The sequence below is a fragment of the Psammomys obesus genome, unplaced genomic scaffold, assembly GCF_907164565.1.
Source record: "Psammomys obesus unplaced genomic scaffold, mPsaObe1.curated_primary_1811, whole genome shotgun sequence".
In the NCBI taxonomy this organism is placed as follows: Eukaryota; Metazoa; Chordata; class Mammalia; order Rodentia; family Muridae; genus Psammomys; species Psammomys obesus.
In genome coordinates this window covers 3,027,659-3,043,958 of record NW_026590681.1, presented here as the reverse complement: position 1 = coordinate 3,043,958, position 16,300 = coordinate 3,027,659, and the positions used below count along the sequence as shown (strand labels likewise).

Below are 16,300 nucleotides of genomic sequence, written 5' to 3'. Positions count from 1 at the left end.
TAGTAAAAACGACTCTTAGGAAAGAAACCTTCACTTCTGCTTTTAATCATTTGTTTGCGGAGGAGTTTGCATGTTGTCAGTTGAAAATGGTGCCCATTTTTGATGGCATGTTTATCAGTGACTACTGTTTTGACGTTAAGTCGTGACGCAGAAATTATTCACTATGAAAATTCAAGTTAATTTCATAATAGTTAAAGTTGTAAATTTCTAGATCATCGACACTGCCTCCTCATTCAGGTAATCTGCCATAATACTTCATCTTGACATTAGCTAAACACTAAAACTGGTATAAATTTTAGCAGCAATATTTGATGACCGTGTTGTGGAAACAAACCACATACTTGTGACTCATAGGTTCACTGAGTAGTTACACCCTTCTCATGTCAAAGTTTGCCACTCTGTAAAAAAATTAAGAAAGCCAGGTAAACAGGGACAAAAGATGTCACATGGTGGAAAAATAGTTAGCAAAAGTACATGCATGAAAATAGAAAAGATTTATTCTAAAACCCAAACTACAATCATAATTTCTATGGGTTTCTTGAGATTACGTAAATTCACAAGGATCTGAAGATTTGTATCATTGTAAAATAACTTTTGTAAATTATAGAGACCCTCGGTTTGTGCATTTTTGATTGAGCTTACACAGGACTTAGGTATTACAGCATGGTGGAAGGTACCAGCCTGTCCTCTCAGCTGACTAGGAGACTGAAACAGGACACTGGCTAGTTCAAGGCCTGCTTCACTTAGACTGAGTTCAAGACAAGCCTGGGAAACTTCCTGACTCGATATAAAAAAAAAAAAAATCAAAAAGAGGTCCAAGGATCAAGTGTAGTTGAGAGAGAGAAAGAAAGATGGGGCCAGGGAAGGAAGGACAGTATTCAACATACACTTGAGCACAAACATGTCTAGCCCTGAAACTCTGGAAACTAAAATCATGAAGATGCTTGTTCTAAAGTGACAGATAGACCAGTGACTGGAGTCATGAGTTATGTGTATCTGCTTCGAGATAAAGGCAATACACAGGCACATTTCACCATCTGCATGTAGAGTACTATCTGCCCTACAGTGGATACTGTAGAACCTGACAAATTACAGTCAAAACTTCATAGAATGAAACTACTGCATTTCTGGCATAAACTGTGTGTAGCTTCACATCTTAGGTGAGCTACAGAAACACACAGCTTGAGAAAAGTTAGAAAGAAATGCTTATGACTTGGTTACATAATAAAGGTTCTCCTGCAATGCAGCCACTCCGGATGTGATCTGATAGACTAAGATCAGAAGGAAGGAGAGGAGGACCTCCCCTATCAGTGAACTTGGGGAGGGGCATGCATAAAGAAGGGGGTGGGAGGGTGAGATCTGGAGGGGAGGAGGGTGGGGCCTATGTGGGGATACAAAGTGAATAAAGTGTAAAAAAAAAATCTTAGAAAAATAAATACATAAATAACAGATCAAAAAATAAAAAATAAATAAAGGTTCTCCTGACCAGGAGATGGAATGTAAATTATGAGTTTAGAAATATCTGCAATATTTGTGCAAAGGAGTCCTTTTTTTTATTTTAAACATAAACACTAACAAAGTATTACAGCACTAAAAATGCTTTCGGTGGCAAAGGAAGTCCAATGATTAGTGAAAATCAAAATCATTTGTGACCAAAAAAAACTGCAGATAGAAAGTAGAATGAAATGACATATCATCTATCAAATCACATGTGATTAAAGAGACCGCCAGCCTCTAGCGTCTCTGCTATTGAAAAATGAGACCCAAGTCTGCATGATAAAAGTCCCATTTTATGTAATTATACAGGTGTACAGCAAAGCTTTTAAGTTGCAAATATAAATTTTCTCTGCAAATTCACACTGTCAGAATTATTCTTTGACAGTTATTTTATAAATATAAAAAACTTTGTTTTAGGAGCTGGGGACATAGCTCAATGTGGAGTGTTGGCCTAGTGTGAACAAGGCCCTGGTCTATCCCTAGAACCACATAAACTTGGTGTGTGGTACACACCAGTAATCATAGAATTTAGGAGGCAGAATCAGGAAGGTCAGAAGTTCAAAGTCACCCTAAGCTACACAGAGACTTCAAGGCCAATCTGCACTCTATAAGATTTTTTGTCTTAAAAAAGGAAAGAGTTTTTTTTTCCAGGATTATTTCTAATGGTAAAAAGAAAACAAACAAACAACAATCAGTTGCTCAAATTACACAGCAGATTAGACAAAATGTGGTAAGTTCATGAAAGTCATAAAACAAAGAAAACTCTTTTGGAGAAGACTTTGCACTCACCCCAGATCCCCATGAAGATTGCAAAGAACACGGTTGACTCATTATCAAACAGATGAGAGAACTGTAAAAGCAACACCACCATAAAAACCACTTAATATGAAACATGTCCCCACGGGAAGGAAGGAGGCTCCAGTCTTCATCCCACCATACGACATGTGCACACTTACCTTTGAGTGCAAACACGTGGTGTTCAGTCTCCAGTAATCACACATTTCATCACAAAGTGGGCACATGATCATCTGGCCTCCGATTTTGGGGTCGCAGATTTCAATGCTACCCAAAGAAGTCAGATAAAAAAAAATGTAGTTTGGAGTCTCACCAGAATGCTCAACATGCTTCCACTCCCAACAAAAGTGGGGATGAAGTAAATGGTTCTGTAGTCTTTTAAGTGTACTCTAGGGAACAGAGTCCTTATACCACACTTTTTAAACACAGTCTGCTGGAGAAGACCTAAGCAGGATCAAACCAGATAATATGCCAGGATGGGGGAAGGCTGCAGAATCATGATGTCCCACTCCTGGCTGAAGAGCTGTATGACAGGTGCCGGGGATGGAGAGTCAGTTTTCTTCAGAGATATGCTCCCCTTTGTGCATGCACATGAGGTCAAAATCATCCCATGAACTCGCGGGTTTTAAAATGAACACAGGAAATTGGGAAGGAAAATGGCTGAGCGTAATGGAGGAGTTGAAGAGGTAGGGGTGGGTTTAATCAAAACGCATTATAGGCATGTATGAAAGTCTCAAGCAATAAAAAGAATAAATGCAGCAAAAACAAAAACAACAATAAAAAGGCAGATTCCACAAAGCTCCAGGTAAGGACAATATTACCTGCTGCCACAAGGAAGCATTTTTGGGGTAAATGTGGGGAAAATAAAGAGGGTGTAGAAGCCGAGACAAGGGCAGCCACTACTCAGCTGGTCTCTTGTGCTCACCTAGATTGGTTAGTTTCCATTGATAACAAGCCGTAGATGAAGCAGGCTAAGCCAACCACAGCTGCAACCAACAACATTTCTGTGTAATACCCGAGGAACACAAAATAGATACCGATTTTTTCTCCATAATAATCCCTGTGATAGAGAGTCAAAGTCAGAGGCTGGTAGAAAACTGAGGGACACGTGCACTGGCTTCACTCTGGCAAGCAAAGTTCATAGTAGTAATGGTTAAAAAAAAAATATAGCCCATATGAAAAGAAAACCAATGGAATAGAATTTAAATTCTAAATAATATCATATTGAGAACTTGATAATGTTAAAGTTTTTATCCATTTTAAGTTATTAAATATAAAATAAATAACAAATTATTATACAATGGGATGTAACGTGTGGCAATTGGCAGCTTAAGATGGCAGACACGATCTGCATGAATGTTCATCTTGCCTCTTTTTGACAGTTGGAGTTTGACAGTTGCAATGGCACTCGGGTGTAACCGCAACCCTTGCTTCACAGAGTGGCAAAGTCTATAGTGTGGCTCCTCATACCTGCTTGCACTCATAGTCTGGTTTAACTGAGTCCAGCCTCATGGACCTCCCTGCCTCAGAGAATTCATCACCAGTTCTGTGACCTTCACATAGCTTCTGATATGGACAGACTTCACACACACACACACACACACACACACACAAGGGTTTCAAAGTTTACTGCTTAATAATTTGAGAACTGAAGATACTGACCTGCAGTTCCCCACCTTGCCCTGGGAGGAGACCAGAGTGAGTAAGCAAAAGGAACATAAATGTCATTTCCCACAGCGACTATTTTAAGCAGATTTTAAATAGATTTCTCATGCTACATATTAATTCTTCAGCATTCGAAACTTTTCTAATTGAAAAGGTGTCTGCTGTGTGTTTCATGTTTCCTTTTCAATGTTGACAAACACTTTTTGTAGTGTTGTTTTTTTGTTTTCCCCACAATGCCGATATAGTCCCTAAGCAATCGACTGCTGACAGTTTCCCCACGGTAAATGTGAATGGCTCTATACCTCTCTGAGATTTTACTAAAGAATCAAGCAATTGCTATAATACTGCATAGCACCAACCCCACAAAAAAGGACGCTACTATTCCTTTCTCTTTTCCTTTCTGTCTCTTCTTTTTTTGAGACAGTCTCACTCTGTACCAAGACTAGCTTTGTATTCTTAGCAAACCTCCAGGCCCAGCCTCCCCTCCACTAAATTTAAGTACTAAGTATTTTATTTTTGACATACTTTATTTGCTCTCCTTTTGCTGTTTGAAGTTGACAGAACCATTTTAGGAGGCACAACAAGTGCCCGGATGCCACAGGTACAAATATTCTCAGGAATCACGAAGAACCTGAATATCTTGAAAAATTACGCTTTGGTTTGTTTTTCCTTCTTTGAAATTTTTCTGTTTTTGGAAATTGATGGAGCCAGGTGCCATGGCACACCCCTGTAATCCCAGCACTCAGGGAAGCAGAGGCAGGCAGATTTCTATGGGTTGGAAGCCAGACTGGTCTACAGAGTGAGTCCAGGACAGCCAAGGCTACACAGAGAAATGCTGTCTCAAAAAACAAACAAAAACAAAACAAAAAACAAAAAAGAAGGAAATTGATAGCTTTTTTTTCATAGTATATTCTGATTACAATTCATCTCCCCTAAATCCTCCCAGATCCTTCTCACCCAAATAAATACCCTTTTTTCTCTCTCTCAATAGAATATAAACAGTCATCTAAAAAATAATAAAACAGAATAAGAAAAACAAAACCAGACAAACCAAAATAGTACAAAACAAACAGAAGAATAATAAAAGCCAAAGGAAAAGAGCAAGAAACACATATAGACACTGAGACACGCACATTCACACACAGAGAGAGAATTCATAAAAACAAAATCGGAAACCTTAATATATAAGCAAAAGATCTGTAAGGTAAAACAAAGAAACAATTAAAAATCCAAACAAAGCACTGTAGGACTGAAAACTTGCAAAAATACTATAGAACTCATTTTGTGTTGGCCGTCTACTGCTGAGCATAACATCCGGCCCTTCAGTGCTGTTTGTGTCCTGGATGAGACCCTTGTTGGAGAACACTAATTTTTACTTTGTGAGTAGTCATCAATTGGATATAGTTTCTGGGTTAAGGTGGGAACTTGTGTCTATTTGTCCTTTCAATACTTGGAGCCTATCTGGCTCAGACCTATGCAGGCCCTATGCAGGCTGCCATAGCCTCTATGAGTTCATATGTGCATCAGTATGTTTAGAGGGCCTTGTCTCCTTGGTGTCCTCCATTCCCTTTGACTCTTACAATCTTTCTGCCTCCACTTCTTCAGAGTTCCCTGAGCAGTGAGGGGAGGTATTTGATGGAGGCATCCCATTTAGGATTGAATATCTCTCACATTGTCTCACATTGTGAGTCTGGATTTGCTCCCATCTACTGCAGAAGGAAGCTTCTTTGATGATGGCTGAGCAAGGCACTGATCTTTGATCATAGCAGAATGTCATTACGGACTCACCCTATTGCTGTGTTCCTTTAGTTTTTTTCCTAGGTTCATGACCTATCTAGTCTCAGGTTCTTGGTCTTGTGGAGTGGAGCTTAATATCAATCAGATCATGGTTGGTTACTTCGACAACTTTTGTGCTTAGCTTTTAAATGACTACTTTCATCTCCCTTTCAAATTTCAAGAATGATTCTCAGTCATATAAAAAAGCATACATAAAGGCCTGCAGGCCTATAATTATTATTAGTCTCAATGTGGGAAACCACTAAGCCATTTCCTGAATTGGATAAAATGGGAATTTATTATGTACATAAAATGAAGGATAGAAAGTTTTTTACTAAACTTTGGACTTGATGAGTAAACTTAAAAGTATATAGTAACAGTTAAACCTTTATGTGTGAGTAACTTCCACTGAGTGTCCTAAACACTAGTTTGCAGCCTTGGTCCTCATCTTGCTTTGTATGCTCTTGTAGTTATTCTTTGACAATTTCATACATACACAATGTGCATTCTGATTAGCATAATCTTCCTCTCTAATATTCACCTCAAGTTCTTTCCCACATTCATGACTTCATTTTTGTCGTTTTTCTGTTATTTTTACTAGTCTAATTTTTAATTGTGTGTGTCAGTGTGTCTGTGTAAATGTGCATAGCAGTGCAATGCTCACAGATGCCAGAAGAAAGCATTGGACACCCCCAGCTGAAGTTATAGGTAGTTGTTTCTTGGACTCACTCAAATGTAGGTTCTAGAAACCAAACTTGTGTCCTCTGGAAGAGCAGCAGGTGCCCTTAGATGCTAAGCTATTACTACAGTTTCTGTTGTTGTTTTGATACAGGATCTCGCAAAGTTTGGGTATAGATATTTGACTTATTATACAACTCCTGTTCTTAGATGTCTCACTCTTCCCAGTTTCTCTTTATTACCAGCTAAGTTGCTTTCCATATTCAAATGTGATTTCTCCATGGACAGATTCTTCATTTTTCTTGGCTACACATTTGTGGGCAGAACTAGTGCATCATTAAGAGAGAATGCATTTAACTTCATAAGACAAAGGGTTGACAAAGGGTTTGCCCATGCATTCCCACCAGTGGTATTTGGGATTTCAAATGACTTCCTGCCTCAGATGGTTTCTTGTGTGGTCTTTGATTTTGCATTTGCTGGCAGGAGTGTGGTGCCACTCAATGACACTGATTTTCTATTTCCCCATGGGAGACTATCCATAGGTTTCTTCATGGGCTGCTTCATCCATGAGCATAGTTCTCTGATGAAGTAACTGCTATGCCCTTTTGTCAAATTCTCCATTATCACATGAGTCCCTCCTATATACTAGATGAGTGTCCTTCACTTATATGCTTATTGTACATATTTTTTGTTGTGGTATACTATGTCTTTAACCAAATATACTCATTATCTTGTATGCTGTGTCTGACCTAAGAAGCCTATACTGACACTTTTTCCTCTGATCAATCTACATTTATATTTATGCACTGGAAAAGGTACAGATACACATCTTGCACATGCCCATCCACCTGTGCTAGCTTCATTTAACCACAACAATGCCTTTTCCCACATGGGGTTCTCAGCTGAAACGTCAAGTGATTGTTATACAAGAGTCTATTTCTGAGCTCTCTCTCTTTGTTTTATTATAGTTCTCATTTGGAAACAATTTCAAGTACAAAAGTTATAAGACAAAATTAAAAAACATCCACATATACCTTTTCATTCTATTATTTATTATGCATTGATTACAGCATGTTTTAAATATGTTGAGATTATATAACCAAGAACTCTACAGATCTCTGAGAGCAACACACCAACATTCACAGGTCAGTTTCTCCTTTTTCTAAATTCTTCTACTCTGGAAGTAAAACAAAATTAGTATATGTACTTAAACTAAAATGTAAAGAAATCACACCGAATTTTCAAAGGAAAATAAAGCATCATTTTCATGTTAGAGATGACCCACACGGCATTTCAGTACCATGACCAAGCGTGTGTGCTTGTACAAGGCAGGAATCAGGCTGACTTCAACCTAGCTAAGTGCTAGGTCCTGGCCCGTAACCGCTATGCTGAATTCTCCTCATCACAGGTGTGGCAACTTTTGAGCTTCCAAATGAACAATTCACAGTAAAGAGAGGCTCTGAAATGCCGTGAGTAACAAGAGCAGTGCACATAGTAGCCTACCATAGAACTATGAACAGAGATCATATCATTGGCTTTTAACAGTCACAATGCTGAATGAACTTACCGAATCAAATTAAAAGGTTGCTCCTTGTAAAAGTAGGAAAACCGAGCCCAGTTCTTGCAAAGGATGTACCTTTCATTGATGTAAGAAGTTTTTGATGGCTTCCAATATTGGCCCTGCTCACAGACAAGGAGAGGATAAGAGGAGAAAGCAAGAGACACATAGATGATTAAGGGGGAAGAGAGGCTCTGTGGAAAGGCAGCCAGTGGACAAAGCTCATACCATCTTTAAATGGTAGATTTCTAACTCATATTCCACTCACATAAAATCATTTACTAAAGTTATCAAAACCACAGTCAGAGTGATTTATTAAGTTGGTCAAACAAGCAAAATGCCACTTATGCAAGTAACTGCTTAATTCATTAAAAAAAAATGTGTACTTGAGAACTGGTGAGGCAGTGCAGAGTGAGTATTCAGCTTCAAGATTAACACAAGTGAAAATTAGGATAAAATGTGGCATTTTACATTACACGAATTCAAGCTTTTTGTTGTTCAGTAGCAACACAACTGATGTTTGAGAAATAAAGCTTAAAGACAGTGCCCTTAGGATAGTGTTTGGAGGTGGTGTAAAACATCACTCTAAAAAGCACACAAGAGAAAAGCCACCATTTAAAAATTTCCATTCTAAACAGAAGAGGTTGAAGTCCAGCTGCCTCTAAGGACAACTTGGTGCCACTCATTTCTAATGAACAATGAGGCTGTGCTGACTGAAATAACCTGGAACCAGGACAGGAGCTGGATTTATAACTGAGCAATGGGTTAAGAGAATCAATGTCTTTCAGGTACAAAAGTGAACAAAATTCCTTTGTAATATGTAAAAAGAAAAAAAAAACAACTTTGTAAAGAAAAATTGGCAAAGAATGCCTGGCAACATATATACCAAAGTAAATGGATCCTTCTATATCATCAGCCCACTTGTCAGCGGTATTTTGAATCTGTAATCCCCACATAGTTCTTCAATCACAGGATGAAGACTGTGGACATCTTGGCGAAGAGGTATTAGGGGAGGGTGGACAGTTTCTACATCCTTATATTAAAGAATCACATGCTGGTTGAAAGGGAAAATTCTCGTATGAAATTGGTACTCTAACCTACAGGAAACAAGTCAAAGTAGTCCTGGTAGAACCATCTTTAAGTCATATTTCACAGTGTTGATTGCTTGGTTGCAGTTTAAGTCATGTGGTAAAGTTTGGCTACAGGCTTCTAAAAATCATTTCTAATGAGAGATGGAAGAGGTGTGGACTCAGGTGGGAGGCGAGTACTTGGGGGAGCAGAAACCATAATCAGAATATATTTTATGAAAAAAATCTATTTTCAGTAAAAGAAAAATAGAGAAAATATCACTTAATGCAACCATCAAGCAATCAGTACTGAAAATAGACAAAAATGTCTCCCATTTGTTCCAATGGAAATATCTGTTTCTACTCCACAAGGAAGGATTTATTTCTTGCAGGAAATGCATCATATAAAACTCTTTTCCAGCTAGGACAGAGTGCTATTGAAACAGGAGAAATGAGATCCAAGGGGTGGTCTCAAAGTGGTGAACAGACATTTCCAACCTCAGATAACTGCCATGAAACCACAGCGAAACTGACTATACTTAAACCATTCAAATGCAAATATTCCTCCTCTCCCACTCCCAGAAAAGCTCCAGGTTGCCAGGCTACTCTCAGGTTTGGCTAATTAGCCTCAACATGCTAACAGTCACCTCTTTGTAAAGCACATAGGACTCTATAATTTTGTGCAATGAGTCATCAGTTTCAATGTAAAAGTCTTTAGAATTTTGGTTTTTAGTAAAAATACTTCTAATGACTGACATCCTCAATACCTAGTGCAGTTATATATCTGCTTCATATACAGATAATCCCTTATCTCTGAGCTTCGACTCATGGTTGTGTGAAAAGAATACCCAGGAAAATGCTTTCCACATTACTGAAACTAGTTCTTTATTTGATGGATAAATGAGTCCATCTACTCTTTTAAAAAAATCAAAATGAATAAGAAAAGATATGTTAAAATGTCTGAGTATTAAGTCATGGAATTTTTAAAATATAACTACCATTTCCAAAATGGAGCCTAAAGAAAGTATTGTGTGCAAATATAAATGACTGTTAAAAAGACGTGATGGGAAGTGTCTGCACGAGCAATACTTGCTGGTGCAGTTCTCAGTCTGGAAGCATGGAATCTGGAAATTTTCGCATCATGAAGGAGAACTAAGCAGTTCATAAAAAAATGGAAAAAACTGGACAATTATTTCATCCCTCAGGAAGACAGTCTCTGAGAAAGGAAATGGGCTCTGCATTATGGAGGTCTCTGATACTCACGTCATGGAGCGGGAAGGCAGATGAATAAGTTTTCGTATTTAGCAGTCTTTCAATACCAATCTTTTTCTTCCCCTCTTCTTCTCCAAAAGGGCATCGTGACAGAATATAGTAAACCTGCAAGTTAAGTACGCAGGGACCTCAGTGCCTTAAGTCTGTGAGGTAAGTATGCAGAGGCCTCAAGTGTGTTATATCTGTGAGGTAAGAATGCAATGGACTCAGCACACTAAACCTATAAGCTAAGTATGAAGAGACCTCAGCACCTTCTCGCTTTTTCACACTTTGAAAATCAAAAGCGAACAGTGTCTCCTAGGAATGGACATGGGTTCTGACTACAGGAGAAAGCTTGTATTCATGGATTGTGAGAAGACATAGATTGAGGAGTTCTATAGAATTGGCAGGTAGGTTCTGACAGTACCCCACTGCCTTGCTGGGGGCCAGGGGTTGATGAATCATCATTTGTTTTTCTTCTGTTGTCTCAAATTTCTCTGAGAATCTGATTCACCATAAGTTTTTACAAGAATCAGCATTTCAAGTACCATTGTTAATAGCTCACTTGGAGAAATATAAGACCAAATTGATATGTAGCCAGGCCGTTTTCTGTATTTCTTCAGCCAATTACTCCGGTGATATATATGGGCTCTTTGCCTGACATGGGCTTGTACTGACTAACTTAAGTGGGTCTTATTTCTTTTTCCACCTTCTAATTACCTCTAGTTACCTCTTTCTCTTTGATGTTTCCTGTGATGGCATTTTCATCAACCCCCAGCAGCTTGTCAGAATGCCTACTTTTCCTGCTTTCTGAATTTGGTCCTTCTCTCACTGTGTTAGACACATACTGCTCAACCCCCTTTTCTCTTATTCCATCTCTCAAAGATTAACTGGTGGATCCTGTCTATTGTCATTGGATGACATGGGATTGTCATCATCTAATCTGATCATCTGTCTGAAGGGCACTTAATATTCAGTCTTGCTAATGTAACTTGATGGTTATGAATCAATCATAAATATTGTTTTATATGCTCTGATTTATTACCTTAGGAAATAGTCACCAAGGTAAGAACTCTGCCCCTGACATTAACAAAGTGGAGAATGTATTCTAATGTATAAGGAGATATACAATGTGGTGGCATCATGTTATGCATAATATTGTCAAAAACTTTAGATTTGGCTAAGAATGACTTTATTCAGAGGGATTTTTGTGGAGGACAGGTGGCCTCTGCAATGAGAAGAACACCTAGGCAGATCCACATGCACTGGGAAAAGCAGAGAGGGCTGTTCTCTTGTAGAGAGAGAAAAGGAATGTCCAGGAAGTCACAATACCAGGGAGGGGCTGCCACCCATGCTCCTGTTCACCGATGTCAGAATCGAGGGACAGAGAAGCACAATCAGCTGGGTAGAGTTAGCCCTCAAGTGCTTTGTTCTGATAGGTGAGATAGCTCTGCTAACCATTTGTGGGACAAACTAGGACTGTGTGATGCGTATGTTGGCTTGATACTAAAAAGTCACAAAAAGTGAGAAATGCAAGCGTGAGCATGGGCCCAAAGGAACTGAACTTTCTCTGCTGAAAAGGAACTAATTCACACACATTTCTTTTCTGAGGACATTCTTCAAGAAAATTTGCATTTATAAATTTCTTCTCCTCTGAGAGGAACAGAAGTCAAAACAAAACCCGAAGGAAGCCTCTTGTCACAGTTGGAAGTTGGAGTGTCTTATATTTTTGGCCCCATCTCTTTGAAGTATAGAAAACTGGCAATGAACAAACTGAGCTGAGTATCTCAAGGACTGCAGGGTACTATGGTGATCACGTGAGATGGTGCTAGAGAGTCAAGGTGGTGTCGAGGTGTATGTGGTCAGCTGAGGGAGAAAGGTATCTACAGCAAGCACATCCCAAGAGAAGTACAAGGGGACAGTGAGGGGCAGTGTTTTGCAAATTACAGAACTCATAAAGCTCAACTTTGGGCATTGATACAAGACTATCTAAATAACTCAGTCCAGCAAAAGTCCATGAGAAATCACATTTGCTGCCTGATAGACACTATCACAAAAGACTGTCAGATAGACCACCGCACCCTTACCCAGAAAGTACTTCCACAGTGACATCTGCCTCAGACTGATGCCAATTTCTTCAATAATTCGGTGAGTGATGATTACTATTTCAAATGTGTAATTATCTTGATTTTCATTCTCATATTTATTTCAATCTCTGAATATGCACATAGTTTATTATGATATGTATACTACAGATATAATGCTGTGCTAGTGTATATATCTGTGTGTATATGCTTTGGAGAAGTCCTATTATTTTAGGTTGGTAAATACACTTGAGTTATGAGGAAAGCTTAACTGTGAAGCAGAGAGTTCGCTGTTTGATAAATCCTGCAAGTGGGTGGACTATGCATTTGAGAAGAAATAGATTTCTTTCTTTTACCATGCACAAAAGTTACCTCCAGCTGGAAAGTAATCCTCAGCATGAAAAGAAAAACAATGCTAGCTTCTGTCTGTCATCACCGTTTTCCTTGCTATTTAACATACGAGGACTGTTGGCCACACTCAGTCTGGTGGGACTCTTGGACCTATTCTGGGGCTTTTATCCTAAACCTCCTGGTGGCTGTGTTTGGTCTCCACAGCAGTTCAGAGCAATTTTCAGGTTTCAGTTCTAATTCTGGCCCATGTGCCATTTACACTACAGCTGCAGGTACTTTCCCCACAAAATCTTGCACCCTCAAATCATCCATCCATATTGCAATCAAGAATTTGCTTGCTCTTTGTAATTTTAATCTTTGATCTCCAATGAGTTGTAAATACTTATTTTAATGGCATCTAAAATCATGAATAATCTCCAGAAGATTTTTGATTCACCAGAGCGATCACTATGTCTTTGTGTTTTATAAGCCATAACCTTATAAAATACATTTGTTGCATAAAAGGACCCAAGACTCGTAATCCACAGGCTGAAGAATGGAGGCCGTGCTAGCAGCATGAAAGCAGCCATTTTATGCTTCTTTGTCTGAGCTCCAAGGAGACTGGCTGCAGTGTTACTGAGCGGTAACAATAGGACTTGCTTTTCCGAGAAGTGCATTTCATCTGTCAGTTCACATATCCAGTTGAAGGCAGATGCGCTGTCAACCAAGCTTTGTTGTTCTGTTCATAGAGCATGGAGAGAGATGCTCTAGCACAGTTATGATGTGCACTGGAATTCCAGAATGGTGTGGGAGCATGGGTTAAAGTTTAAAGCCATCAACTGCCTGAGCCCTAGCAAAACAGCCCTCCAGCCCTATGGTGCTCTGGAGCCAGCCTCTGTGCTCCTATGGCGAAGACATACAATGAGTACAGTTACCTTCACTCATTCCCTCACCGAGATCCTCCAGGCATCAAGCTGCAGCACCTATGCCAGCACACACTGATTCTCCTGTGTGGGTATACAGCGGACAGCTTCTTCCCTGAAACCTCAGAAACCCGTCTTCACAGGCTTTAAGCAATTCTGCAGGAGCTTCCTTGCACTGCTCTGGATTTCTAGATTGAGGGCAGGGTTTACCACTGTATTAGGTTTTGATGTAAGGAAATGTTTGCTTAAAGGTTTGGTCTTCTATCCAGACCATAACACATTCAGCAACAAGGCTGAAAGGCCATCTTCCTGTGTATCTGTCAACTGCAAGACACTTCCTGTTTCCTTTAAGAACTGTTCCCTGGCATCTAGAATTTGACTGACTGGGACAAGTGGCCTAGCTTCTGGCCATCCTCTGAACTTCACATACCTTTCTTATTAAGCTTTCTCACTTCTGGCTTTTGGTTCAAATTGAAGGACTTTGACTTGATCACATAGAGGCCACTGTAATATTACATGTCTGGACCAATATCCGTGGTGTTTTGTCTCAGGGAAGAGGGATCCTATGGAGTGCCAGAGAGATGTTGGAAATGCTAGTTAGGGGAACAGTAACATATATCCAGCATTCTCTACTTGTACATCTTTTTGTGTATTATTATTATGTGTGCCTATCCCTCTGTCTGTCCGTATGTCTGTCTGTCTATCCATCTATCTATCTATCTATCTATCTATCTATCTATCTATCTATCTATCTATCTATCTATCTATCTTTGAGATAGGGCTTTAACTCTATTGCTCAGGCTTGCCTGGAACTCACCATGTCATCCAGGTTGGTCTTAAACTCCTGATAATCTTTCTTCCTGCCTGAGCCTTTGAAGGACAGAATCCAGGTACAAACCTTTAAGCTCTGCAAGTTCACTATCTTACATGAGTCTATTGGTGATGTTTGCGAAAGATTCTAACAGTCACATTAAAGATACACAGAGATACAAAGGAGTTGTCTACAGCTGGGAAAACTTGGTCTATAGAGCTTCTCGGGGCAGGGTTCCACCAATATTCAGGAAACACGATCTCTGTGAATCACCGCCAAAGGTCACACACCTGTATAACAGCAATGAAATGTGTTCACCAGAGATGGAACAGAAGCTGGTGTCCTTCCTTTAGTGTACTCTGAGAGCCAGTGAGGTCCTTGTAGCAAGACTTATGACCAAAGTGATACTGAATTTCTTATCTCTTTCTCTCTCAATGCAGATGAATTAAGCAAACATTCAATTTAAAACTCATGATGATTGTGCATGTTTTTCCACTCATAAAGGTGGCTAAGTCTAGTTTTATTCATGTTAAAAATGCCATACTTTTTTTTTCAATTACAATAGTGTGTGTACACATATACGTCATGTGGAAATCTCTAGACTGGACATTATATGCATGTATCACCTGTAATCGTATATGAATTCATTCTGTGAGGTTTGGAGGACATGGTGTTTGGGAAGATTCTTCAAAGTGTGAGAGTCTATCCTAGTGAAATGCTCTGTGTTTTATTCATCGTGTTCTTATACATACTAAAATGTTCTGGGTGGGATGGGAAGAAAGAATTCTTTCTACCTCAGTCCTCTACATAGTGAGCCTGATGTTTTATACTAAGAAAGGGCAGAGCCCTACTTCTCTATTAGAAAACACATTGGCAAAGTTTGCATGTGACAACGAGAAGCAAAGGATAAGGTGAAGGGATAGCAGAGAACTCCCTATGCTGACCAGCCTCATGATCCATCTTAGGGGGCCATTGCTTTTTAGAAGGTGGGATGAAGTCTAAATCCAGGGCTTTGTATGCAATAAACTGGCACTCTGCTGATGAGCAGCATCCTCAGCTCTCATTAGCAAATATTTAGGGAACAAGTTGCTGACTAGATTTTCATGACAGCATGGGATAGCAGCAAGATCTCTGCTTCCAGAGAAGTTATGTTATTTAGGAAACAGCAGCATTACAGCTTGAAGCCAGGCCTTCTGAAATAACAGTGTGGGCTTTTTATCCATGAAAGGTTCTGGTGTAATATATTGTTTTTTTAATAATTTAATTCTGTTGGGAAAGGCAGTAAGTTTTTTTTTTTCTTTCCAATTTGTATTTTCGTACCAAAATTCTAGGAGCTACATTTTGTTATATATTTCTGTGAATATAAAAAAAAATATTTGTTTACGAACAAGGAAGAAAGTGGGATGAGCCATCTATTCTACTTACAGAGGGAGAATGTGTGGTCTCAAGAAACAACAGGTCTGTAGTGTTTGGAAACCAGATGATGAAATTTAACAAATGAGCAAAGGAAAGATACAAAATGCAAGACCAATGTGGGACCAGAATTTTTTCTTCTAAAGTCAAGTGACTGATAATAATTCTTACTGAACATTCGCTATGTAAGGGCTGTTCAAAACTTTCTACAAATCACTTCAATTAATTCTCAGGGTAACAAAATATATATATGCTTTCTTCCTACCTAACACAAGGAAACAGTAGCATGTGGGGTTTTATTTCAGGAACTTACAAAACCTAGGACTACAGCTGGAGAAGAAATACACAGAGAAGGTTGAGGAGGATTTTAATAGGGAAGAGAATGTCTGAGGCTCCTCAAAGTCTATCTATCTATCTATCTATCTATCTATCTATCTATCTATCTATCTATC

The 16,300-nt window shown here is 39.1% G+C and overlaps 1 protein-coding gene across 1 annotated transcript in view; it reads right to left on the bottom strand.

Annotated features, from left to right (window-relative positions):
• The window catches only part of Ano5 (anoctamin 5), a 62,554-nt gene that overhangs the window by 22,951 nt on the left and 23,303 nt on the right, over positions 1–16,300 (bottom strand). The window contains exons 7-11 of the mRNA XM_055608345.1: positions 10,300–10,413; positions 7,979–8,091; positions 3,218–3,352; positions 2,454–2,559; positions 2,287–2,347 (exon numbers count right to left, since the gene is read on the bottom strand). Coding sequence (XP_055464320.1) covers positions 2,287–2,347; positions 2,454–2,559; positions 3,218–3,352; positions 7,979–8,091; positions 10,300–10,413 — 529 coding nt within the window. The remainder of the gene's footprint in view (positions 1–2,286; positions 2,348–2,453; positions 2,560–3,217; positions 3,353–7,978; positions 8,092–10,299; positions 10,414–16,300) is intronic.